The sequence below is a fragment of the Eretmochelys imbricata genome, chromosome 16 (genome assembly GCF_965152235.1).
Source record: "Eretmochelys imbricata isolate rEreImb1 chromosome 16, rEreImb1.hap1, whole genome shotgun sequence".
In the NCBI taxonomy this organism is placed as follows: Eukaryota; Metazoa; Chordata; order Testudines; family Cheloniidae; genus Eretmochelys; species Eretmochelys imbricata.
Genome location: NC_135587.1, coordinates 21,370,596 through 21,398,204, shown reverse-complemented (window position 1 = coordinate 21,398,204; position 27,609 = coordinate 21,370,596). Strand labels below are relative to the sequence as shown.

At 48.3% G+C, this 27,609-nt stretch overlaps 1 protein-coding gene across 1 annotated transcript in view; it reads left to right on the top strand.

Annotated features, from left to right (window-relative positions):
* GPSM1 (G protein signaling modulator 1) overlaps positions 1-27,609 on the top strand; it is a 143,619-nt gene that overhangs the window by 33,400 nt on the left and 82,610 nt on the right. Inside the window, exons 2-7 of the mRNA XM_077835894.1 lie at positions 15,946-16,167; positions 17,193-17,328; positions 18,519-18,661; positions 22,960-23,083; positions 24,535-24,650; positions 25,612-25,767. Coding sequence (XP_077692020.1) covers positions 15,946-16,167; positions 17,193-17,328; positions 18,519-18,661; positions 22,960-23,083; positions 24,535-24,650; positions 25,612-25,767 — 897 coding nt within the window. The remainder of the gene's footprint in view (positions 1-15,945; positions 16,168-17,192; positions 17,329-18,518; positions 18,662-22,959; positions 23,084-24,534; positions 24,651-25,611; positions 25,768-27,609) is intronic.

Below are 27,609 nucleotides of genomic sequence, written 5' to 3'. Positions count from 1 at the left end.
CGGCACTGGGACCTCCACCCTTGTCAACACCACTTTGTCATTTATTTACAGGGTTTTACTCTCTCCACCAATACACAGCAGTTACCTTTACACTGTATCTCAGCTTTCTGCTTAGCTCTTTGTATGTCACAACTGTTCAAAGTATGAGATTGCACCCATTCTGCACCCACTGCCAGGAATTGAACCCAGGAATCCACATTGCACTGGTGTCTCAGAAATAGTGTTTAAAGTGCGTGCCGGGTCCCTCTCTAGGAGCTGGTCCATGCAGAGCAGTGGTTTTCAACTGTGGTCCGCAGGCCCCTGGGGGTTCGCAGACTGTCTAAGGTTTCCAAAGGGGTCTGTGCCTCCATTCGAAATTTTTTAGGAGTCCACAAATGGGAAAAAAGGTTGAAAACCACTGAAGTAGAGGAAACTAGCCTACTTTTGCAAGTAGTTGCCCTTTAGTTCAGGTAGAAGTGGTCTGTGCTGTGAATCTGAAGGGTTTAGACGCCAGTGACCATGCCTGTAACAAACAATAGAACGTGCTCACGTAATTAAAGACCAGCATAGTGCATCCATGCAAGGGCAGAATTAAAACAGAACTGGAATGGGATGCTCAGCAATCCTTCTGCTGCCAGAGTTCTCCAGGGTAAACAGGATCTGATTTTCTAATCCAAAAAGCCAACAGGAAAAAAAAAATTCTATAGAGAGGGGGGAAAAAAACCCCATTCTGGGCTTCCTTTTTACAGAAGAACAAAGGGCACAAACCCTACACTCATTCCCTCAGTGGTGACCTTTCATTGCGAATGGTGTATAGTTTGGCATGAGAGATCTAAGTGCCAACTTGTGCATTTTGTGGCATGTGATCTTCATCAATCATGAACCAATGTAGCTGAGCATGACACAGCCCGAGACTTCGAGCATCTCTTATCTGAGCCTGGTAATTTGTCACGAATAGTTGGGATTTACTGCTCCTCTTGTGCAGGAACCGTTTGAAAGCTGAAGGAGCAGATTACTGGTGGCATCTAATTCTCAGCTTGATTAGTTTCTTTAAAGGTGTGCTGCCCCTTGCATTGCTAATTCATCTATAATTAGACAAACCCGTGGATATCTGGTTAGGCTGAGCACTTTAGAACTTGCTCTGTGGTTGCTTAGAGAAGGCAGGATTTACACCAGCCCATAACAGATGCTGTGAAATATTTACTTTCATATAAAATTCAATACATTTCAACACGGTGTCTGAAGTTTTTCATGCTGAAGCCATAAAAATTGCATTAACAGGAACAAATACTAGTTCCTCAGAAAAGCTTTGTAGCCCTCATATTCCCAGTGTATATGTTTCCAATGCTATTAATCACGCCTATCTTTGATTCTTGCTTTATAACCACAGTAGCTCTGTTTGGAGTAAGCTGTGCAATGGATCTGCTTAGAGCAGGGGTCGGCAGCCTTTCAGAAGTGGTGGGCCGAGTCTTCATTCATTCACGCTAATTTAAGGTTTTGCGTGCCAGTAATACATTTTAATGTTTTTAGAAAGTCTCTTTCTATAAGTCTATAATATATAATTAAGCTATTGTTGTATGTAAAGTAAATAAGTTTTTTTTTAAAATGTTTAAGAAGCTTCATTTAAAATTAAATTAAAATGCAGAGGCCCCTGGACCGGTGGCCAGGACCCGGGCAGTGTGAGTGCCACTGAAAATTAGCTTGCGTGCCATAGGTTGCCTACCCCGGTTTACAGTAACGCACTACCTGAGTCGGCTGCTCATAACACTCACTTTCCCGTGCAGAAAGGAAAGGGTTAATGTGTTGCTACCCTAGCACTGTGTTGTCTCCCTGAGTGAGTTTTTTCTCACTGCAGTGAGAACTGGTATTTAAGAGAACTGACTCCTAGCTCAGTGTGTGACATGGCTTTTTCGGAGTCGCTAGACAGGCATATTGGCTGCTAGGTATTCATTATGAATGAGGCATGACAAGCCAAGCAGCACCCAACAGGCAAGGTGGAGGTTTTGAATAAGAGACAGATTTTTAAAGGAGCTGAGCATCCAACAGGTCCCACTTACACACCTAAATGAGTCTGCTGAGAGTGGACTTGAGACTTACCCTTCAATCGGAGAGTTGGACAGCTGGCTGTTCTATGCCTGGTTCTGCCACCAACTCACTGAAGGCAGAGCACAGCTCTGGGCCTCAGTTTCCCCATCTGTAAAGCGAGATGTTATGATTTTAAAGTGCTTTGTGATCCTCGGCTGGAAGCTGCTATGAAAATGCAAAGCATTATTTATTTGCAGTTGTGAAACCCCTGATAACTCAACTGGTTTAATAATAAAGTGTTATCAAACTATTATTATTCAAGGCTGATTGCAAACAGGGCCAGGAGATTGCACTGCTTTTATCCAAATTTCCTCTGCAGCTTCGGTGAGATTTTTCCTTTCCTGAAGTGCTGTGGTGGTGGTCCTGTTTGTTTTGTTTGCCAAGAATTTGCAACATGCTGGGCCTAAAATCTAGGCAGCCTGACCTGAGGAATTTACAATCTAGCCAAGATTTAGTAGTTTACGTTTTACACAGTACTGTACTGTATTTGCTATTTTTTTGGTCTCTGCTGTTGATTGTGTACTTCCAGTTCCAAATGAGGTGTGTGGATGACTGGTCAGTTCCTAACTCTGAGGTTCTACTGTACCTGTCTATGCCATACCTTGTCCTGTCCTGTTGCTTAAATCTATAGAATTTTGTTATTATAATTTCATATTTTTCTTGACACTTAATTCAGTAACGTGTATTCACTGACTGGTTTTAAATCAAATCCAAACATCCCTCATGTGCCATTTTAGGGAACAAGAAAATGTGATAAGTGAATCTGGCCTTGATTAGTCAGATATTTTGATCTGATATGTGGGAAAGCCCAATTATAGCACTGTTTTGATGGGAGCCATGGTAATGTGACCGCTAATGGCTCCAACAACCCTTCACGCTGCGCTTGCTTCATGCCTTATACAGCATCCCAAATGTAGCCATTGTACCTAAGAGGACGTTCTAGCTCTCCCACCGGCTCTGGTACATTCTTGGATAGTGTGAAAGCATTTTCTCTTTTGGAGCCATTGTGTTTGCTCCCATAGTTTTTGTGAAGGAGTGATTAGGTTCTTTGGTCCTTTGGTTAAGTTATGAGGCAGCAAAAAGATGATATTTGGTATAAATCATCGTTAATCTTTAGCTGATAGTGATGAACAAATCTGAGCCACCTTGCTCATCACGGCTACACCTAACCTCCCTGCCTCCCTCTGCTCTGCCCTGGCTCTCCTTCCTTACAAAGAGAACGTGCTTTAAACAAAAGGCAAACAAGGAGGAGGAAGGAAAACATCAGAAGAACCTGACGATTACTTTAGATAAGCTATTACCAGCAGGACAGTGGGGTGGGAGGAGGTATTGTTTCATATTCTCTGTGTATATATAAAGTCTGCTGCAGTTTCCACGGTATGCATCTGATGAAGTGAGCTGTGGCTCACGAAAGCTCATGCTCAAATAAATTGGTTAGTCTCTAAGGTGCCACAAGTCCTCCTTTTCTTTTTGCGAATACAGACTAACACGGCTGTTACTCTGAAACCTATCAGAAGAAGGAAAGGCTGGGGCTCCCATGTACCCCAAGGGGATGAGCAAATAGAAAAGGTGGCCATGGGGTCTTCCATGGGATTCTCCAACCCTTGCCCATTTTTTATTGATTTAAAACTTTCTTGGGACATGTGGAGAACACGTTGGCGGCAGCTGGAAGTGGGCGGTAGCTCAAAGAGGAGTCTCTCCTGTGGAACTCCACGCTGTGTTGGCCCATGAGAGGAAACTCTTTTGGCAGAATGAGACCAACTTTTCTGGATGGAATGAGCTGGTGCTGACCGCTCGGTGATTCACGGTCCACAGCCAGAGGAGAACCCAGAGAGGATGGGCCTTCTGCTCCGTGAGGCACAGTGAATGGCCTACTTACAACTTGCTGTCCCGCTCCTACAGCCACCATATGTGGATAACTCTGGCACTTTCTGTTACCTTGCATGGTGAAAGGTGAGAGAGAAGGTGGATGGAGAAGGGATCTTTGTTTGTTTGGTTGCTGGGTTTCAGTGATCAGGGTGGAAATTTTGTTTTTCTGCTGCCCTAAGGCACCCCCCCCCCCCATTTTTTTTTTCTGGGGCTGCAGAGATCAAGCCAGTAGAATCCTCCTCCCCTTCTCCGGTGCAGGGGTAGTACAGAAGGGAACAAGCAGTGCGTCCCTGGCTCAGTGTCTTTCAGAGACCAAAGGATTGACCATCAGAATCCACCAAGCGCACGGAGCGAGGCTGCAAAGTGGTTACTGTGTTGGGTGGGACTGAAGCTGCCCACGGCGCCTCTGAAGCCCCAGCGTCTGACCGTGAACTGAGCAGAGAAAGCCGTCTGCAAAACTGGCCAGTGCGGCTCTTTGCCCCACTGCTCCTTGCTGCTGGTGGACTTGGGGCTGGGCCTTTGGCTCTGTGCAGAAGATGCACAACTTGTGGAAAGAGAGGGCTGGGGCCTGTTGTCTTCTGTGTGTGAGGACTGGGGGCTTTAACTTACTCATCTGCATTTTTTGTCCTTGAAGGGTGGCTGTCAAGAATGATGCACCGGTCGGTCCTCTTTTCTCCTTGCTGTCTGTGGTACTTGTATGGCCTCCATTAGTGCAGTGCCCGAGCACTAATCATGGCTGTTAATGGATCTATCCTCTGAACACTCCTGTGTGGTGGGACGGTGCTATTATCCCCCATTGACAGGTGGGAAACTGAGGCACAGAGAGGCTGAGTAACAGGCAATGTCTACATTACAGCGCCTATGCTGGCATCGCCTCCCCATGTGTATGCCAGCAGAAGGAGTTTTTCCCACCAGTGTAGGACCACCACCTCCACAAACGTTAGCTCTGCTGACAAGCATCTTCTGTCGGCCGAGCTGCATCTACACTGCGGATTTTGTCAGCAGAGCTGTGTCACTGGGGCATGTGGTTTTTTTCATACCCCTGGTGGGCATAGCTATGTGGGTATCAGTTTTAAGTGTCGATTGAGCCTAGCTTGCCCAAGGTCACACTGGAAGTTTGGAATCTGTATTCCAAGCTGAGAGCCACCGTAGGGATCACTTGAATGTCTATTGCTCCGGACGTCATGGCACTTCACAAGTGTTCGTTAAGGCACATGGCATCCAGGCAGATGTATAAGCAGCATTAGGCCACTTTTACAGATGAGTAACATGAGAGAGACACGGTCCACAGGCTTTACGTGAGGTGACCTGGTGAATCAGTGGCACAGCCAGGTCTAAAAGCAAGGAGTCTTAGCTCCTGGTCCTTCAACCCACCAGGCTTAGCAGTGATACTCCTCTTTCCTACCTGCATCCTTCTTGTGAGTCTGCTGAAATCCCAGCCCATTTAGCCCAAGCGAATAGCTCCTTTCCAGCATGACCTTCTCTGGAGGGCCCCTTTCCTGTGATCCAGAGCATGCCCTGATCTGATTTCCACGACGCCCTGGGACTCCAGGAGCTGGAGGACGCAGTGTGCAACATTTCTTCTTTTTTTTTGGCCTTGAAGTTGGAGCAGCAGCATGCGAATGCTCCCACAGAATACAGAGGCTTTGGGGTGTCGAAGGACCAATGGTTGTGGGGGCCACATTGCATTCCCCATAATCATCAGCCCTGCGCATCTCATCCCTTCACACAAAAGCAAATGGGTTTCATTTGCCATGTGCGCAGCAGGGAAAAAGCCTTTTTTTCGACCTCTCTTTTTAGTAAGTCCCAAACTGAGCATTGATGGTAATTAGGCAAGTCAGACATTCAGCAAAGCAGCCAGTTCAAGGACAAACAGATTTTAATTAAAGGCTGCATGCATTTGGGAGCCGTGACACTCTTGTGCCTGAGTTGTTACTATGGTAACACCAGAAAGCGTATGCGATTGTGTTTGTGTGTATGAAGTTCACAAATTAGGCTCAGTGGCAGAACAGATTTCACCTCTGGCCAATCTAAAATGAGAGCGATGGATATTGCCCTTGGAAGAAGTAGATGGGTGTTTTGTTATCGTTAGGTTTTTTGTAAGCTTGGATTGTTTGGGGGTTTGGTTGGTTGGGTTTTTTTAAATAAGTCGTTCACATAATTTTAAAAGTTTCATCTCCTTTTGATGAGCCTGCTGATTGGAACGTGAGCTGCTCCCTGATTATTCATGCTCCATAGGTTTAGAGGAACTGGTGCACTCAGCTTTTATGCGTGCTATACTCAGGCAAACGGGATCCTTGGGGAAGGTCAGTCTTGAAGCCAGCTGAAGTTTTATTTGAGTGAAAATCTCAGGATTTGACTCATTTGCGATGTCTTATTCCCCTTTCTCTGACCTCTGTCTTTTGATTGTAAGCTTTTTGGGGCAGGTGTTGGGAAAGTGCCTACCTAAGACATAGAAGGAAACACTCCAAATTATTATTAATAATAATAATAATAATCGTAGAAGCCAGTCCTAATGATCCTGCATTTTTGGCAAACCACAAACTGCCTTTGGAACCCGTGGGAGTTTGGGATGCTGAAAGAATGCAAAACTGAGCCCTTACAGGGCAAAATACAACAAAGGACACTTATTCTTGCAAGGCTCGTTTCTCTGCACAGCTTTACAGGCATGATCTATAGACCTGGGTCGAAGACAGATGGTGTAATAACTTTTTATTTCCATTGACAACTGCTTAAAGCAGGATTGGTGTTGCCCTGAAACTCAGAGGGGCTTCCTAACCCAAGCAAAACAACCACATAAATCTGGGCATTTTACAATAGTTTAACTCAAATGTTTGTGTTGGGGTTTGAAGTAAGCATTAAACAAACTGTTCTGGGATGTTTTCTCCCTTTGTTATTAAAGGACTGGGGGGCCACCAAGCAGTCAGAGAAGGGAGGTCATGACAGTATGTCAGCTGGAGAGAGCGTTCTTCTAGCTGTCTATTTCCCTGTATTATTTTAGAAATCTGATCCAGCCTGAGAAGTAACTGCTGCGGCTTTTGTTTCTTCCAGCTACTGTACTGCCATTTTCCCTGGTTACCCGCCAGTCAGACTGTTGTTTATGAACTTGGGGGATATTTTCCAAGGCACAGTGGAGAATTCGACACCCAGTTCCCATTTGGTGAAATAGCAGCAGCAGGAGCAGCTGCTAAAATCTTTAGAGCTTAAAGAACTTAAAGCATATGATGCTAAAACTATGCCCCAGGTATGCCTTGGATTGTATTGGTGCTGGTTTTGTTGAGAACAACACAAATGTTGCAGCAGCTTCCCCTTTTGAGTCTGCGCAGAACAAATAAGTGTAGCGCCAAATTGTCCCACGGTAAAGACAGAATTGTGTCCTCTTGCTCTGTGTTGGTATTTCTATGGCCTGCTTCACTGGATAATAATAATCTCTAGCTCTTCTATAGCACTGCTCATCAGTAGATCTCAAAGTGCTTCATAAAGAAGGTCAGTATAATTTTCCGCTAGGTAAACTGAGGCATGGAGATGTGAAGTGATTTACCCAAGGACACCAACAGGCCTGCGGTGGAGCCAGGAATAGAACACAGGTCTCCTGAGCCCCAGTCCTGTGCTCTCTTCACTAGGCCGTGCTGTCACTTTGTAGTACACTGTAACGTCTGGGCTCTCACACACTTTATTAATTCTCCCCACATCCCTGCACTGAAGGGAATTGTTATCCGTGTTTTCCCGAGGCAGAGCTAAGGGGCTCTGCCGAGCTCACAGGGGGACTCCCATATCAAACCCAGATTAACCACAAGACTGTCTTTCTTTAGCAGTTAGAGTAGCACAGATTTTGGGTTTGAGTCTCGGCTCAGCCGCTGACTCCCTGTGCAAGGCACCCGTCTGTTTCCCGGGATCCCCATCTGTGGAGCAGGGGTATGGCATTTCTACTTGCAGGGCAGAAATGAGGGTTAAGGCAACTCGCTGGGTTTCCCGCAGTCACAAGCGTGTGACGAAGTAGCCCCCAAATAGTGACGCTGGTGCGGCAACCGGGAAGCTCCACTTCTCAGGCTCTGTTGCCTGAGAACCCGTGTTTTGCAGCTCGGCCTGCGGTAGCTGTTCTCAGCCTGGTGTGTTGGCTGGTTAAGCGCTCTGGGTCGCTCTGATCAGGGTGCAAAGCCAGTTGAAGTAAATCCTCCTGTTGGGAGGAGGGGCTGTATTGACAGGATTGCCTAGCGAGATTACCAGGCCAATAGGATTAACAATGGGAAGGGCTGGCTTGGCTTGCTGACTCGAGAGAAGCTCAGGTCTGCTTGCTCGGCACGGATGTCACCCATCTCCAACATGCAACAGCCATGCAGTTGGCTGGTTGTGCGGAGTGAATAGTCTGGAACAAGCCATTGAAGATCCAACCTGCCGCAAGGGTTACCCTGGGCCTCTGCAGGTCAGGGGTTCGGTGCCCCGTTTTAAAACGGGTTGGTAGGGCTCCGAGTGCCGGTGGGGAGCTCCCTTCATCTACAAGGGAGGAACAGCAAAGGCATTACTGGAGTAAGTTTCTTCGTGCCATCGTGCCTCAGGCTTGATCTTCAGAGGTCACGCTTGCCGGCGATTGGCCCGTTCTTTCTGTGGCCTCTTTGCTGTGGTAATGGGGACACATGTCCACCAGTGTTACAATCCATCCTTCTACAACCCAAAACCAGGGAACCCCGAGGCAGTGGTGCAGCCGTCACACTTTCTACAAATCCCTCTGCCTCCTCTCTACCCCTGGCTTGTATGACTCCGGACAAATGAGTTCTGTTTTCTCCAGGCCAAAGAGCAGTCATGTACTCTTGGCCTCAGCAACTTGGATGTTAGATTACAGGCAAACAACAAAACAAGAAAGAACAAAGAAAAGTCTGAGTGAGAGCACAGTGTGAGTGAGTCTTCTGTGACATCTTGCAGCCAGTCTGCCTTGCAAAACGGCAGCTGCCTTTGCAGACAAGCTAGACATTTTAAAGGTGCAGCATAGAGGGGGGAAATGTGTCATAAGCTGCATTATCAGTGACATTTCCAAAATGTCAATGCTTCGGTCACTGAAACACTCTTTTCCTGTTCTGTCTTTCTTGTGCCTTGTCTACTCACAAGTTTTTGTTCTGCTATAACTATATTGCTGAGGGGTAAATTAGCAGCCCAAAAAGCTGAGAAATCCACCCAGATTGTTTCAGGAATGTCGTGTCCTTCATTTGCCCAGGAAGCTGCTCAGACAAACCAATCACACTTTTGGCAATCAGCTACATATATATATATTTTTTTTAAGTAGTGCCTCAGTGAAATACCATTCTAACCACATGCAAAAGCAGATCAGCTGGGAGTCGTCACATTTAAAGAAGGAGCAAGTTGTAATAAATGTGGGATCCTTTGTATAGTGTTTAGAAAAGAATTGAATAGAGAACTGCACCCCTGTGATAGAATATGTTAGCCAAGGACATTCTTGGGGGGAGGGGAGTGCGGGGGTGCACGAGAGAGACTGACCTGCTCATTAGGGCTTACAGAGATCAGTTTTATTATTTTTGGGAGAATTCAGTAATGTCTCTCCAGTTTTCTCAATTGCTGGCTAGAATCTCTGTTGCTAAAGCCTTAGAAGGGTCACTTTTGCTTGTTTCAGGTCCTCAAACAAAGGGGCCAGTTTTACTTTTCTGGCCCAAAGTGGCGACTTCGTTCTGGTGGCTGTGCAGGCCACTTGTCGATGAACGGCAAACGCCCAGGTCTTTCCTGGATTTAGGGCTGATGACATTTGGGTGACAGAGTGCCACAGAATGAATTAACCCTAGGGGGAAATGAGGTTTGTCCAAAGCATTGAAAAAGACAGGGGAAAGGAGGGGGAAAAGAGCCCTGTCTGCAACCGGAGGGAGAGTGGCTCAGGTTCATCTTTTTATGCACTAGCTAGTCTTCCCAGATACACTGCGCTGTTCCTCTGTCTCCGCCCTCCCTGTCATCTCTCATGTGCTTTTGCACTGTCCGCTCCTGACTCCACTCTGCCAGTGGTGCCGGCCTTCGGAGCCCATTTCTTAAATTAACAAGCAAGCACCTTCGTGCTTTCTCTCCTGCCACTCCTATGCATTCGAGGAGCTGCTACCTGCAAACAGCCACCAAGCCACCTCCTTGAGCTCCTTCAGATCCCTCCCTAAAACTGTCCTCTGCCCCGGGGCCTACAAAAAAAACTCTGTAGTCAGGCAGCTGGTGTGCTGAGGCCACTGCTGATCATGCTGACCAGTGTTGCCGCGTTGTTTTCTTGTACTCTTCCTGACTGTCTACCCCAGTGGTCCCCAACCTTTCCCGTGGCAACGCTTCTCTGCGGCATTTCGGCAGCGGGGTGTCCTGCGGGCGCACAAAAATGCCCCGGCGGGCACTGTGTTGGGGACCCCGGTCTACCTCATCTACCTATTGTCTTATCTTAGACTTAGACAGTAAGATCATTGGGCCAGGGATTGTGGGTTAGTTCTTTGTTTGTACAGCACCTTGCTAAATGGGGTCCTGCTCCATGACTGGGGCCACTAGATGCTAACGTAATGCAAATAATGACTGTCTGATGATGATGATCTGCTCTATAAATATTAATTGCCTCCCCCACCCAATGTCTTTCTGAGGTAGGTAGGTAATATCCCCATTACAGATAAGGTAAACTGAGGCATGTGTCGTTACCAGAAGGCACATGGTGAATCAGTGGCAGAGCCCAGGAGTCCTGATGTCCAATCCTGCCCTACCCCACTATCGCCACTATACAACACTGCTTCTATTGCCTCCCACTGCTTTCATTTTTTTTTTCTGTTTTCTTGTGCAAAATCGACAGTGTCACAAATTTCTATTTTTAATTTGGGTTGGATGAACTGAGTGTTTGGTTCAGAGAAATAATCTCCACTAAGCAGTCAAAGAGCCTTATAGCAGGCCACTTTAATGCTGTGCCTCATTTTCCCCCCTCTGTAGAATGGGGATAATATCGGATACCTACCAGTATCTGCCTGTCTTGGGAGCATTAATTAGCTCTTGTTTGCATGCGTTTTGTAGAAGCTCTATGGAGTCGACGAGGGTTGCTGTAAGAATCGAGGCAGTCTGGAAATCTAAAGGAGAAGGCTGGCATTCGTACCACGGATGTGATCTATCCCAGGACTAATTTGTGGTGGGGGTCCTGTACCTCAGCCATGCCTAGCAATTGCTCTTGGTATTCTAAAGGAGGAAAATAAAATGTCTCTGTCTCTGTGACTCCCTGCCGTGTGCTAGACAATTCAGTGCTGCATGAGCAGACTTGGCAAGGAAACCTGTAATTGTAACGTTTTGCTTCCTCAGCATGAACTCAGAGCAGGGGGGGTTATTTTTTTGCAATAAATATTGTAGAAAAGTACAAGTGCAAAAGTCTTGCACTCTGCACTCAATGGCTTGCTATTCCTTCGGTAGCTCTTAATTGCTCCACGGTGCTGTGATGATTGTGTGGACAGTTCATCTTTCTATCTTGCCTGGAAACCCTGTGGTTTGGAGAGGTTAGATGTTTGAATAGTGAATCCGTCAAAACGACCATCCTGGAACCTAACATTGGCTCTGTCTTTCAGGAAATGTAAAGATGCTTCTCAGCTGTGAAAGTCCTTTAAATGTGTGCCCTGGGTTAATCCCCTGTAGGAGGCTTATTGCTTTATCTCAGCATTGTTGGGCAGCACTGTAAATAATCCTTTAAATGACTAATCTCAGCCAACACTGTAGCTCACTGTAGCAACTGCTGTACTGGAACTAATGGCTTGTATCCTATTCTTGATACTGACCGATCCAGCTGCTGCAGAGGAAATAGTGAAAACCCCCAAAATGCACCTGGGTGATTGTGCAATACTATCAATGTGGGGTGAACTTCTCCACCCATCAACTTGAGCCTCGACACTTGAGGTTTGAACACCCTTGTTAATGTTGCTCATGCTCTTCTTGTTCATGGAAGTCTCAATTCCTTATGCAAAAAGAAAAGGAGGACTTGTGGCACCTTAGAGACTAACCAATTTATTTGAGCATAAGCTTTCGTGAGCTACAGCTCACTTCATCGGATGCATACTGTGGAAACTGCAGAAGACGTTTTTATACACACAAACCATGAAAAAATGGGTGATTATCACTACAAAAGGTTTTCTCTCCCCCCACCCCACTCTCCTGCTGGTAATAGCTTATCTAAAGTGATCACTCTCCTTACAATGTGTATGATAATCAAGGTGGGCCATTTCCAGCAAAAATCCAGGTTTTCTTCCCCCCCCCCCCCCCCCGCCGCCCCACAACACCCTCCCCCCCCCAAAAAAAACCCCACTCTCCTGTTGGTAATAGCTTATCTAAAAGCTTATGCTCAAATAAATTGGTTAGTCTCTAAGGTCCCACAGGTACTCCTTTTCTTTTAGCTTATCTAAAGTGATCACTCTCCTTACAATGTGTATGATAATCAAGGTGGGCCATTTCCAGCACAAATCCAAGGTTTAACAAGAACGTCTGAGGAAGGTGGGGGGGGGGGGAATTGGTTAGGAAAACAAGGGGAAATAGGTTACCTTGCATAATGACTTAGCCACTCCCAGTCTCTATTCAAGCCTAAGTTAATTGTATCCAATTTGCAAATTAATTCCAATTCAGCAGTCTCTCGCTGGAGTCTGGATTTGAAGTTTTTCTGTTGTAATATTGCAACTTTCATGTCTGTAATCGTGTGACCAGAGAGATTGAAGTGTTCTCCGACTGGTTTATGAATGTTATAATTCTTGACATCTGATTTTGTGTCCATTTATTCTTTTACCTAGAGACTGTCCAGTTTGACCAATGTAATGGCAGAGGGGCATTGCTGGCACATGATGGCATATATCACATTGGTAGATGTGCAGGTGAACGAGTCTCTGATAGTGTGGCTGATGTTATTAGGCCCTGTGATGGTGTCCCCTGAATAGATATGTGGGCACAGTTGGCAACGGGCTTTGTTGCAAGGATAGATTGATAAAGCCAGAAGAGTTCCCAGAAGTCACCTACTACAGGACAGGCCTAACAAAGAAAATAACAGAACGCCACTAGCCGTCACCTTCAGCCCCCAACTAAAACCCCTCCAACGCATTATCAAGGATCTACAACCTATCCTGAAGGATGACCCAACACTCTCACAAATCTTGGGAGACAGGCCAGTCGTTGCCTACAGACAGCCCCCCAACCTGAAGCGAATACTCACCAGCAACCACATACCACACAACAGAACCACTAACCCAGGAACCTTGGTTTGTGTGTATAAAAACGTCTTCTGTATTTTCCACAGTATGCATCCGATGGAGTGAGCTGTAGCTCATGAAAGCTTATGCTCAAATAAATTGGTTAGTCTCTAAGGTGCCACAAGTACTCCTTTTCTTTTTGCAAATACAGACTAACACGGCTGTTACTCTGAAACCTGTCAATTCCTTATGAGTTTGCTAAGATACTTCCCTGAATAGTACCTTGCAGCTCTGAGTTCCACCGGTTGATTATGAGTTGTGCAAAGAAGGTTATGAGCTACAAACCAACTAGGCACTGTCAACGTTAGAGACTGCAGAGATGTTAGTGACAATTGTGTTTAAATACCTCATGGTTTCTATGACAGTTGGGATCTGTGCTGGCCAAACCATGCTACAAGATTATCCTGCACCGGGGTGTAACACTGCGTTTGTGTTTTGGGGGGAACCAGAGTGTGTGGGGGGAGGCATACTGATCAGGCAGACCGTAATGGAAGCCCAAATCACATCAGGTATCGACCCTAAATATGTGCCATCTAAACTTTTTAGTCCATGGAAAAAGCGTTTTGACCAAAACGAAATGTTCACGATAAATAAAGAAATCCATAAATCATTTTGGCCTAAATATTTTGGTTTTTGACCAAAAAAAAAAAAAAATTAAAGAATTGTTGTTAAAAATATTTTGAATGTCATTGAATTTTTTTTAATGAAACAACCTCCCTCTCTTCCCCCCGCCCCCCCCCCCCCCACCAATATACTCATCGTTTTACAAAGTGTAAACAAGGTTATAGCAGGCATGGCTTTAGCCTTACCGGAGACAGAGCTGCAAGGCTCTGTGCGGAATACATTGCTTTGGGAGGAATACCTCTTGCGCCGTTCTTTTGCCCAGGTTCCCTATGCTTGGATGGGCTGTTGACCCTTATTCCCACCACCATGTGTGTAAGTAATAAGAGGTGTCAAGAAGCACAAGAGATGAAAGGTGGGCCCTAGCGCTATTGTGTAAAGAATGCTGATGGAAAAACTGACGGCCGGGAAGTTAATGAAAAACAGGCCCAGGGAACTGTGGCTTATCAGCCAAGAAATTCTATACAGTCCAAAGTCTGTAGTGCTTGCCAGATTTCTGTGGTATTCATTAAAAACGTGCAGCAACCGGGCTAGCCTCTGTGTTACCCCTTGGGAAAGTGGCATAGGCATTAATTTAGGGTGGATGAGGTTTGCACCCCCTTAAAGAAAACCATACCCATCCATTGCTCTCGTGTGGTGACGCTGAGTGTGTGTGGGGCCTGGGAACCAGGAGACCAGGCCTGGATTCTCATCCGAACAATCCCACATTGACTCTGGGTGTAATGCTACCCAAATCACTTAAGCCAGCATTTTCAAAGGTGGCCTGTAATTTTGGATTACTCTCATCTCAGACAGACGGGGCTTGATTTTTAAAGCGGCCGAGCACTCTCAGTCCTAGCTGATGCCTGATATTTGCTCCTGTTCTTTTCACCGCCTCTTGTTTCACAGTCTCTTCAGTTCAGCATCACTCCAAACCTGCCCTTCTCACCCCACTTCCCTTCCCTTTTTGCTGATCCCCCTCCTCACTAAGTCCACCCCAAAAAACAAAAAAATTGTGGCATTAACATGATGTTTGTTGCCATCACATTGTTGGCTTGGCTGGTGTGTTCTACCCCTTCCCCCACCTTGGGTCTATTTAATTGCAAGCTTTATCGAGGACCGTCAACCACTCTTTGTTTGTCCAGTGCCTGGCACCGGGGCTCCAGTCTTGGCTGGCCCTTAGGCACTGCCATAAAAACATGATTAATAATTTTTTTATAGCCAGGCAGTACATGATGCTGCTTGGGGAGGAAGAGAGGCAACACAACTTTGCTGTGCAGTGGAATGAGGAGGTGGCCATACTGGCAGATGGTGAGAGCAGGTCGGGAAATAGCCCCTGGGTTCCCTTTGTGACAGTGGTGGGCACTTCTAATTAGTATAGTCCGATAACCCTTTAGGACCTGGGCTATTTGCATGTGCTAATTGAAGCCGGTTCAGAGGGCTGTTAAGAAGAATGGGCTTGTGGCTAAAGCACAGGACTAGGTGTTAGAAGACTTAGCTTCTGAGTCTGGCTCTGCCACAGACTCTCTGTGCCACCTTGAGCCAGTCACTCAGCCTTTGTGCCTCGGTTTCTCTGTTTCTAGCATGAAGAGTGTGTGTCATGGGGGTGCAGAGGCTAAATATAATGCGGGTGAAGCATTCGAGAGCCATGGATGGAAGGTGCCCACGATGTGCGGAGTATTGTTATTTTTTTCTTATTTCAAGAGGAGTCTGATGTTTTTTCACTGAAAGGGGAAATCAGGAGTTCCTTCTCCAGTTCATGTGCCTAGCAGCCCTTGATCAGGGGGTTATTCTGTATGGAGCGTTTTGTACAACCCCCCCATTCCCCTTCCCCACGTCTTCACACTTCAGGCAAACTTTTCAAAAGCTCCTAAGTCGTCACCTTGGAGCATGAGTCCTATTTTCAAAAGGGATTTAGGCACCTAGGAGCCTAAATCCCATTGACTTTCAATTAAACTTAAGTTAAGTTAAGGAGCTTTCGAAACATTTTGCCTTTAATCTTTAAAATCTATTCTGGCTCTCCTTTGCCTTCGGCGTGTAGGGCCTTCCGTCTGGTAGGGACAGCCTGTGGTTTGCATCACGCATTTGTTCCTTGCGCTCTCAGCAAAATGTCTGTCTTTTTAAAATGACAGTATAAAAAGGAGAGAACTCCAGAGCTTGGCTCATCTGGAAATGATCTTGATTTTAACAGAATGGAGGCCTCCTGCCTCGAACTAGCCCTCGAAGGAGAGCGTCTGTGCAAAGCTGGGGACTTCCAGGCTGGAGCAGCCTTCTTCGAAGCAGCAGTGCAGGTGGGGACAGAGGATTTGAAGACTCTCAGCGCAATCTACAGCCAGCTGGGCAATGCCTACTTCTACCTAAAGGAATATTCCAAGGCCCTGGAATACCATAAACATGACCTCACTCTAGCCAGGTAAGCGTGCCTGCGAACGCGATCAGTCAGGGCTCGAGGTAAGGCAAGATCCCTGGGATCCCAGGCCAGCAGCCTGAGGGAACCGGTCACTGCAATTGAGAACAGACCCGGGGCACCAGGGGGGTGACTGTCTGGAGAGAATCAAGAAGCCAGGGAGGAAGGGTCTGCCCGGGGTATGGGATTGTGAGGAAGAGGAAAGGGTCTGAAAGTGGCAGACGTTTGCAAGCCCATCTGCTTTGTGTGTGCAAAGAGGTAACGCTGACTTGCACGCCCATGCAGCGGGTTTTTGTCAGCTGAAACCACACCTTTTGAAGGGTAGTGAAGCAGGCCTGCTGAAAATGTGGCCTCAAGACCCATTTAATAGAGGGGGCACCTTTAAAAATGGGACAACTCTCCGCCTGCAGTCGGTTAGATTTACTGTAATATCTGAGACACTCTGCAGAGAAAGTAGCACCAACGTGGTGGCCCAGGTGAGCAGCATGGCGTGGCATTTGTCCCTGCACGCCCTGCAGGGCAGCTTCAGGACCTGGCTGCCTCCAGACACTGGTATAAAACCAGTAACTAGACTGGGCTGGGCTAGTGGAAGTGCCATCCGGTGTGGCTGCATGTAATTCCCTGGTGCACCAGTCCCCAGGGGCTGGGAGTTGTGTGGAGGCAACAGTATACTCGGTTCCTGGAAAAGAAGGCAAACTCTGATCGAGCAGGACTGATAGGCCATCTGGGGCATTGTGTCCTATCCTCTCCAGCTGAAAGGACCGTAAGTGGGGAGGGGGAGCTTCCAGTCTGGGAGTGGGGGCCTGGTAAATAGAACTTTGACTTTCCATCCTGGATTTAGACAACTGCCAGAGGGAAAGCAAACTTCTGTCTCCAAGACTCAAGGAGCTTTCTCCTTCTGTTTGCACATGTTGCCTGCAGGCTAGGAGCGGATAGGTTTAGTGCCTACTCCTGCTACAGGCTTAAGTATCAGCATGATTGAATTCTGCCTGCTGAGTCCCAGCATTTATAACAGCCCTTTCATCTTGTAGAACCATTGGGGACCGTATCGGAGAAGCCAAGGCCAGTGGCAACCTTGGGAATACATTGAAAATACTTGGGCAGTTTGATGAAGCTATCGTTTGTTGCCAGAGACACTTGGAGATTTCCCAAGAGCAGGGAGACAAGGTACTTGATCCATGATGCCCCACAGGAAATATTCCCTGGCTTTTGAAAGATTCCTCCTGCCAGCCAACAATCAGGACAGCATTGAAGCTGGCTCTGGAAGGAGACTGACCGTATCACCCTCCCTTTCAGCTACAGATCTGATGCCAGGGCAGCTAGTGGATGAAAATGTGGGCAGGCCATCCCTGGAATGAAGACCCCAAAATACCCAGGAAGCAATGGATTCCCCCAAAAAGAGAAAATTGAACCCAAATAAATAGAGATTCACAGTCCTTGAGTTCACAGAATGGGGCCAAGCAAAGAACTCCAGGATGGCTCTTGGAAATCCATTGTACAGTTAGGGAAAGGGATTCTTCCCAGTCTGTCTCTCTGACACATGCTGTTTGGAGGCCAATATGAAATGAACTGGGAGTCTCTCAGCCCCGTTCCTGCTGGACAAGCATCCACGCCTCTCTCTCTCTCGCGCACACAAATCCCACCATGCTTGGGAGCATTGAGCTGGCAGTTACACTGACTGGCCTCTCTGGTGAATGAGTCATGGGGGCTGAATTCTCCCTCTGTGCCCACAGGAGATTGGCAAGCAGCATTGTGGGATAGCTGCCTGTGCTGGGCTTGTTATAGGTATAGATAGGAGTCTCCATGGTCCCCATCCACAAGGGGCTGGACTGAAACCATCCCTTGCACATAGGCCACCACGCAGCCATTGGATGAGGACTTGAGGTTAGTACTGGTTTCTCTTCAGAGCAGTGTATCCTAATGGACAGAGCGTTAGACTGAGACTCAGGAGAACTGGGTTCTGTTCCCCACTCTTCCACTGGCATGCTGGGTGGCCTTGGACAAGTTGCTTTCCTGATCTGTGCCTCAGTTTCCCCATCTGTAAAAGCGGGAGAATGAGAGTGATCTCCTTTGTAAAGTGCTTTGAGGTCTACTGATGAAAAGCACTAGGTAAGAGCTAGGGATCATTGACCTGGGCTGGCTTTGAACTGGCGACCTAAAGGTGGCAGGTTCTACATCCTTTTAAACAGTCCCTGGATTCATCCAGTCCCCCAGACTCAGCTTCTAAAATGAAGCTGTAATGGTCTGCAAGGCTGCCCTGGCTTTTGGTTAGCTGCCCTTTGCCCAGAGACGGGAAGCTTGGCATTGCAATGTGGAGTGTAACACCTGCTCTTCTGTGATTCTGCCCCCCTTTCCAGGTAGGTGAAGCTAGAGCGCTGTATAACATTGGCAATGTTTATCATGCAAAGGGAAAGCAGTTGTCTTGGAGCACAGCCCAAGACCCAGGTTCCCTGCCTCAAGAAGTCAAGGAGACGCTTCAGAGAGCTTCGGAATACTATGAGTAAGTACCCACCCTTCCTAGGTCTGCAGGGGATGGGGCTGCACAGACAGCCCCATTGTGGTCGGCAGTAATTTACCCGGCTACAGTCATGCATGTGGCAAACTTGCAAAGCGTCTGGCGCACTCTCAGTGCTCAGTGATGAGTGCATCATTCCAGCGCTGTCTGCGTGTGTCTTGTTACTGTCCTGATGACAGCTCTGGGGAGCTGCAGAAGTGTGGTGATGAACGTCAGGTGAAAGATAACAGCACTGGCCTTGTGACAAGTGATTTTTCACGCAGCCTTCTTTAAAGCACTCCACTTAGAAGGTGACTGGGTCTCGCCTGACTAAAGGAGCTGGGGGCGGATTTGGCTGAGATTTTGGGCAGGGGAGCTCTGTGCATTGCTCCCCTGTGATCCCCACATCAACCCACCCCTTGTGGCTGACCCAAGGACCACCTTGCCTGCCTGTAGAGGGGCCTGTGTGCTCACCTCTTTGGCAGGGTGGGGCACACTCATATGGGCTGTTGAGAGGAGAATAAAGGCAGAAAGTGGGGGGAGTGGGAAGCAGGGAGGAAAGTAAAAGTTGATGACATTTTAAGGCCAGAAATTAGGCTCATCTAGTCTGACCTCCTGCGTAACACAGGCCAGAGACCCTCACCCAGTGCCTCCTGGAAAAGACCTCTCTTCCCCTGCACTAAACATGAACTGAACCAAAGGGGAACTTAGATACCAGGACCTGAGATTGGAGATCATTCTCCTGCGGCTGGCAGTGGCATTGGATACCTCTACCAGTTCAAAGCGTTGCATCCCTCGGCCTGCCTGAGGTGCTGGCGATATTGTGGGATTGAGCAGAAGAGAGACTCTACTCTTGGCAGGCCATCAGAGGAGGAATTGGCTTTTTGGCTGATTTGAAATGTATTTATTGATAGTTTTTAAATGGCAAGGCAGGAGACAGACACTTCTGGTTAGTGGAGAGGGCCTGGGAGCCAGGACTTCTAGGCTTCTTCCGGGTTGTGTGTGAGAACTTAAGCAAGTCTCTTTTGGCCTGATATTCCATGATATTGAGAACCTACAGGAAGTCTTTGGGGGCTCGGCACGTCTAAAAATCAGGCCATTGGCCTCTCTGCCTCAGTTTCCACATTGTGTAAAACTTCATTAAACATTTCAATGCGGTGTTGTAGCGGTGTCAGGCAGACGCAGGCTATTAGAGAGACAAGGTGAGGGAGGGAATATCTTTTATTGGACAAACTTCTGTTGGAGAGAAATGAGCTTTTGAACTTGAAAAGCTGCTCTCTCTCCAACAGAAGTTGGTCCAATAAAAGAGATTCTCTCACCCACCTTGTCTCTTAAATATCTCAAAGCATTTTGAGAGCCTTTGATGAAAGGCTCTGTATAATTGCAAAGTGTTGATAATCATATACTGCTACATTAGACTTTGCCAAGGATCTGAAATCCTAAATAGCTCTATTTTATATTGTGGAGCAGGCTCAGTTCCCCTTTAAGAATGTGCAGTGCCTGTAACCCCTGTGTGTTTATTCCCCTGCCACATACTGTAAGGAGATAAATGGAGATATAGCTAGAGATCTGACTGATGGTATGTCAAACTGCAGTCCCCTGCTCCAGTCTGAGTGAGCTCAAATACAAGATGGCTGAAATAATGTAGTACAGCAAGGGGATCGTATAAAGCATGTGGGATAAGCAAAGTGAAAGGAGGAGTAGACCGCTGTGCATAGAGAGTTTGTGATGATCTGTAATGAACGAAGCATCAGTCAACAATTGCATTATGGTCCCTAGATTTTGTGTCTGTTCCTTTTACTATGGGGACTGGGGATATTATAGTGTGGTACAATTTCAGTGCCTAGAATTGGAAAAGGAAACACCTTGCACATTTTTGCAGAGGGCTTATGGTTTTCTCTTTCCCTGGAAAGATAAAGGGGAACAGGAATGTTTGTTCTGTGGGTGGGATCAGCTGGGTCTGGTTCAGCAGCTGTGGATTAAAGGGACCCAAATGCTGTACATACTGTTATGCAGATCGGCTTAGAGAAGCAGCAGAATAAGCTGCTTTGTCCCATCTGGCAGCTGCGTGGGAATGACCAGAGATGCAGAAACATTGCGCTCAGCAGATGAAAAGCTGGGCCAGAGCTGATCTCATCTGCCAGAGTCAGATGTCGCTTGTCTGTGCTCCGATCCTTATCTTAATCGAGCCAGAATAATCAGTGGGGATGGTGCTTCCTGGCAGTTCATATAATTTTGACCAACGGGTGCTTTGCTGGGGTCTCTGGGGGTGGGAATGGGATTCTCTACAAGGAGGGATGAGGAAAGACTGCAGGCTTTTTTAATTAAAAAGAATAAAACAAAACTCTTTCAGAGAGATGTAAACTAAGCTTCTGAGCTTACCTGTCTTGAGTATAGCTCAGAATAGGTCAAACAGTAACACATGCAGTTAAATTCAATCCCTGAGCATCTGCTTTGATGCCACAATGTTCGACAAAGTATGATAATTTGGAAGGGGGGAAATGTACTCTCAAACTCACTTGTGTGCACACCACTGCCCTCTACTGGATAGAATTAGAACTCTTCAACTTTGTATCATTGGCCCTATACTGCAATAGCTAATACAGATCGCCTCTAGTTCAAGTGGTCAGGGCCTGCCTTTCTGCAGAAGGAGTTTCCTGTTCTGTCACCATGAAGTTCAGAGGCATTGCAGCGTGTCTCACAGTAACAACTCTGCCTTTTCCAAATGGCTGTAGATGTTTTTGCTATGGCATATGCTGGAACGCTGTCACTAGGCTTATTTAGAGCTATCTGCAAGGTTTCTCCCCTTTGATTTTAACTTCAGTTAAGGAAATGGGTTTTTAAAAATAACCTTTTTTGTCTGAAAGGGAGAGGCGAGCATCTCCCTTAAATCAGTCTCCTCGTCTCTGCAGAGATGATAGCACCTCGATATAGCTCCCCATCCTTTTGTCAAAGGAGCAGTGCATGTTGAGCATCTACAGGGTGAACTCATGCCAGCCTGAAGCGTCCAGGGTGCTCTGAATGTGCTGAGCAGATGCTGTAGAGGGTTTGACTGTGCCTCTTGTTGCAGTGTTGCATCCAGTCATGCTCGTCTCAGATGCATCCCAGCTGCCAGCACTGGGAAGGCAGGGAGAAGAATAGCTCAGAGCTCCTGGCCCTTCCCGTTTTTTTTCCCCTGTTTCTCTTTCTTCTTCCTGACTTCATCAACGTTGAATAAGAATCATAACATCGAACTCTTATTCTGGTTCTTTTCATGCATAGGTTTCAAAGCGCTGTACAAATGAGAGATGTGTCATTATCCCCATTTTACAGATGGGGAAACAGAGGCAAAGCATGACTCCCAGGGACCATCCCCTGAAATAGATGCTGTACTTGAAAGCTGAAAATAACGCTCTCTCCTTGGCTTTTTCCTTGAGATAACTCTGGGCATGAAGGTATCTGCTCTTCTGGCTGAGCAGGGCAGTTGTGTGTAAGGAGAGATGGTTAGAATAAGGGACACTGAGGCAGCACCAGTGGTAATGCATTGAGTTCCCAGCTCTGCCACTGGCCTGCTAGGTGACCTTGGGCAAGTAACGCTCCCTTCCTGTGCCTCAGTTTCCCCATATGTAAAGTGGGGGTAATGACACTGTTCTCCCTTTGTAAAGAGCTGTGATTTCTTAGCAGATCTGAAGGTGTTTCGACACCCAGGCAGCTGCTGCAAATCAACTGAAGTTGAGGGAGCGGTGCTGGTTTGGGCCAGCTAAGGGTCTGGCCTGTGTGAAATGCTAAGTGTCCCAAGGTGGAATCTCTCGCTTGTGTCTGAAGGCGTAAAAGCGCCATTCTACCCAGCGATTAAAGGTGATTGAAATGGGAGGGGGAGCTCTCGCCACATCAGGCGAGGAAGAGGGGCAGATCATCGCATCATAGAAGATTAGGACTGGAAGAGACCTCAGGAGGTCATCTAGTCCAACGCCCTGCTCAAAGCAGGACCAACCCCAACTAAATCATCCCAGCCAGGGCTTTGTCAAGCCAGGCCTTAAAAACCTCTTAGGGATGGAGATTCCACCACCTCCCTAGGGAACCCATTCCAGTGCTTCATCCTCCTCCTAGTGAAATAGTGTTTCCTAATATCCAACCTAGACATCCCCCACTGCAACTTGAGACCATTGTTCTACGAGGGGAGCTGTTTACGCAGGCCCGGGAGAGCTGTGTCCCCTCAGAGCCCCTTACTTTGACCCTGGGCTCTCTGTATCTCATGTTAAGGTCAATAGGAGCTGGATGCCTGTTGGCTGAGTGACCAGATGGGCTGCTCTGATTTTTTGCAGGAGGAATCTGTCTCTGGTAAAGGAGCTCGGGGACCGAGCTGCTCAGGGCCGAGCCTATGGGAACCTCGGCAACACCCAGTACTTGCTCGGCAACTTCAGCGAAGCCACAGCTTTCCACAAAGAGGTAAGGAGGGTGTCGATCATTCTCATGGGGCTTGGGCAATCCAGTCGCTTCCTCAGCCTGGCCTGCAGTAGGGAACTAGACATTGGTCCGTTAGCCCCCAGCTGCATCAAATCCTTCATCTCCCATTACAGACACCGCACACCAGATCCTGTCACCCTTCCTCAGGCTGAGTATCTCCTGACTCCACAAGGTATCCCCCCAAAGCCAGTGGGAGTAAGGCTGCCTCTGCTTGAAACAGCCCACTGTGAAGTGACTGGCACCCAGCTTTATTGCCTTACCGGGGCCCTGCTCCAGTGTGAGCAGAGAGAGCTCTCGGGCCCCATCTTTGCTGGGACAGCTGCCTCGCGGCATGGAACAATTCCCCCAGGAAGGAACACGGTCAAAGGTGCGATGGGGCCAGGCTTTCCCAGCCAAAGAGTAACCCAGCCGCCAGGTGACTGGCTGGCCCCGCAGCGCCAGGCCAAGTGGCCTGAGTTAGCGTCAGCAGCGGCGGGGCCAGCATCGAGTGGGGAGGTTACACAGGCTGCTCTCAGGGGCGCAGCAGGTATCTGGCACGGGCTAAGTCCCAGCAGGGTTGTGACAGCGTGGTCTTCCCCGGCGGGGCCAGAGGGCTGGAGCCAGCCAGCTGTGTTCTGCGTGGAGCCCTGTTGGAGCCTGGTAGTTTGCAAGGTGCCAGATGATTGTCGGGGGAGCACCTGATTCAGCTGAGATCAGCTGGGGGAAGCTACAGAAAGCAGGCAGGGTCCGAGAGTGGGCCCCAGCAGGCGGGGGGTCCCAGGCAGTCGGCCTGATGAAGAGCTGCCTGGAGCAGGTCAGCCTGGCAGCCTCTGCGCATGGCCTCCCCTTCCTGGGGTCGGCAGCCAGGCCTACAGCCCTGCAGTGGGGTTTGCTTGGAACCACACAGGCTGCTCCTCTGTGACCGGGGGAGGAACTGCAGAAACAGCACCTGGCCAAATGGGGTGGGAAGGAGGGGGAGGGCTTGGGACCCTGCTCCAGGCTCAATGCAAAGCCGGGGGTGCGGCAGGGCAAACATGGGAGAAGAGAGGAGAGTGGGGCAGAACCAGATAAGGGTCGAGACATGGGCCCAGCTGGAGCAGTGCAGAACCAAGGAGGGAAGGCTGAAGAGCGGGGCTGGGGCTCAGTGAGACGCAGCCAGTTGATGAGGGGAATTCACTCTGCACCCACATACCTGAGCGACGCGACAGAACCCCTCCTGGGCGTTACGGCGGAGTGATCAGCCGCGTCACTTCTCCAGCTGATTTGGGACCCCCCCCCGCCAGCTGACCACTTAATTACACGCCTATCTATGAGCCAGCAGGATTGCTCCCGGGCTGACAGGCACACGCCTCAGTGGATGGCTGGGTCTGGGCCTTGGAGAGAGGACGTCTGTTGCCAGCAGTAGCACATGCTTCCCCAACACGTTCTCACACGCCTGCCTGTGTCTCTTTCAGCGACTCGCCATCGCCAAGGAGTTTGGGGACAAAGCGGCCGAGAGGCGAGCGTACAGCAACCTGGGCAATGCACACATCTTCCTCGGCAGGTTTGACATCTCGGCTGAGTACTACAAGTAAGTGCCACGGCTGCTTGGGGAAAGCCAAGGCCGGGCTCTGGGCGCTCGGCCTTGGCAGAATGCTCAAGAGCAGCCAGGCTGAGCAAAGCTATCCCCCTGGTCTGTTGTAATGCATCTCGGAGCTTCAGACTCATGACACAAGCACTAGGTATAAGCCACCCACAGGGAACGGGAGCTGGTTCGAGGGAGTCTCGGTCTTGTCTTTCTCCAGCTGGAGCTAGGCTCCCAATTGATATGTGTGTTACATTGCCCCCTGTTGGCCACTTGTGTAACTTGTACAGATCAAAGTTGGTGCGTGTTATAGTCCAAATTCTCAGATTCTCCAAAGCAGCGCTCTGCTGTGCTGGTGCTGGAAGAGCTGTACCCAAGGAGGCTACATCCCAAAAGAGCAGGGACTGCCTGCTGTGTAACAGGAGGCGTGACAAAGCCTCCAGCCTTTCTGCAGACCTCCACGTACCCAAACTTATCTCAGTCGGTTCTGCTTGACAGAGCAGAGCTGAATTTATCGATACAACGGGTCTAAATTCACCCTGGTGTAAAGCACGGAAGCCAGTGGCTGCACAGGGTTGGGTTGGGAAGGTGGGGGCAGCCATCAGCAGGTCTTAGGGATGTCCACGCTAGAGCTGGAGGGAAAATTTCCAGCTCGGGTAGACATACCCACGCTAGCTCCGACTGAGCAGTGCGTCACCCTGCATGTACCTTGGGTATTGGATGAGATCATACGTGGCGCTCTGCGGCTACACCGCTGTTTTTAGCTCACTCGCTCCGTCAAAGCTAGCACCGGGATGTCTACACGAGTTGGAATCCCACCTCCAGTGCTGACACACCCTTAGAATGTGGCATTCTTTGGCTTCAGATAAACTCCCTAAGGAATCTACCCTCAGCAGATCAGCATTTCTCCCTGACTTGCACGTGTGCTGTGCATGAATTTGTCTGTGTCTCCATCTGTTTATTGCAGGAAAACACTCCAACTCTCCAGACAGCTGAAAGACCAAGCAGTAGAAGCTCAGGCTTGCTACAGCCTCGGAAACACTTACACGTTGCTCCAAGACTACGAGCGAGCCATCGAGTATCATCTAAAGCACCTGCTGATAGCGCAGGAGCTGGGGGACAGGTGAGAGATTTGGGACCGCATCTGTGCCTTGTTAGTATAATGGCCTCAGCGGGGATCGAACCCAGCATCTCTCACACTAAAAGCCTGAGCCTCTAGGGCTAAAGGACTAAGACCATTAGCTCTACAATAGTAGCAGACTCATAAACCTTTCCTACGGTCCAGCCTCTACAGTAGGTTCAAAGCCCCACCCCCAGCTGTGTTAATGTGGGTGATATCAGCTCTCTGGTGAGAATTACTAAAGGTCTGTTGTGTTCAGCCCTCTATCCCAGCTGCTACTCCTGTTTATCCCTGCAACCTCCTGGTGAGCACCCTCCGGGATGTAAAATAGCTTCTGCCTAAGGAGTAAAGTGAGCAGTGAATGAGCCCAAAAGTCCCACCGCTGTGTCCTGCTAACAATGGAAGCTCTGAGAAGCTGCAATAAGATTCCACACTGATGTGACCAGAAATGGCATTTGGGGAAAAATGGTGTATTGCCCGGAATAGTTAGGGAAATGCATTTTACTCCATAGATAAATTATTACCAACTTGTTACTGCATCTACCTCCAGCCTTGTGTGAAGTTTTCCTGGCTCCTGAGCTTTGCCACGCTGGGTCTCAAGTCTCTTGCAGGTCCTTAAGTGAATTTTCAGCCAGCTTGTTGAGGATCTCTGCAAATGACCCTCTTAAAACCTGAGCAAGATGGATATTCAGCTTCATACAGCTCAGAAGATTCAAGGGAAGGAATTGGCAAATGACTAGAAGAAATGAGCATTGCAAAATGGAGAAGGAAGTATCCAGCTGGGAGAGCATTTGAGTTGAATGATCTGCTGTGCCATTAAAGGGGGTGGTCAAAGCACCCAAAGAGTGGACAGTGCCTTGCTTTGTGGATGTCCAATTTGAGACACCCTCTAAGGGCCTGTTTTTCCTAGTTGCTGAGCACCCACACCCCAGATGAAGTCAATGGGCACTGCAGATGCTCCACCCCTTCTGAAAATCAGGCCCAAGATGTGCATCCAAAACCAGGCCCAGTTGAATATTTGGCTGTGTATAATGAGGGTTTTCACACAAGGGGTGGAGTAGTGAACTGGGAAATCAGGACTCATGGGTTCTATTCCTGGCTCTGTCACTGATTCACTAGGATACTTGGGAGAACCACTTCAGCGTGCTATGCCTCCCTTTCCTCATCAATAAAATACCCACCCCACAGGTGGTGTTGTGAGAATGATTACAAATACCCACCCCACAGGGGTGTTGTGAGAATGATCTACTCTTGTGAGGCATATGGAAAGAGCCGTTCCATAGAAGAATCATAGAAGATTAGGATTGGAAGGGACCTCAGGAGGTCATCTAGTCCAACCCCCTGCTCAAAGCAGGACCGCCACCAACTAAATCATCCCAGCCAGGGCTTTGTCAAGCCAGGCCTTAAAAACTTCTAAGGATGCAGATTCCACCAGTGCTTCACCACCCTCCTAGTGAAATAGCATTTCCTAGTATCCAACCTAGACCCCCCTCACTGCAACATGAGACCATTGCTCCTTGTTCTGTCATCCGCCAACACTGAGAACAGCCGAGCTCCATCCTCTTTGGAGCCCCCCTTCAGATAGTTGAAGGCTGCTATCAAATCCCCCCTCACTCTTCTTTTCTGCAGACTAAACAAGCCCAGTTCCCTCAGCCTCTCCTCGTAAGTCATGTGCCCCAGCCCCCTAATCATTTTCGTTGCCCTCTGCTGGACTCTTCAATTTGTCCACATCCTTTCTGTAGTGGGGGGCCAAAAACTGGATGCAGTACTCCAGATGTGGCCTCACCAGTGCTGAATAGAGGGGAATAATCACTGTTCTTGATCTGCTGGCAATGCTCCTACTAA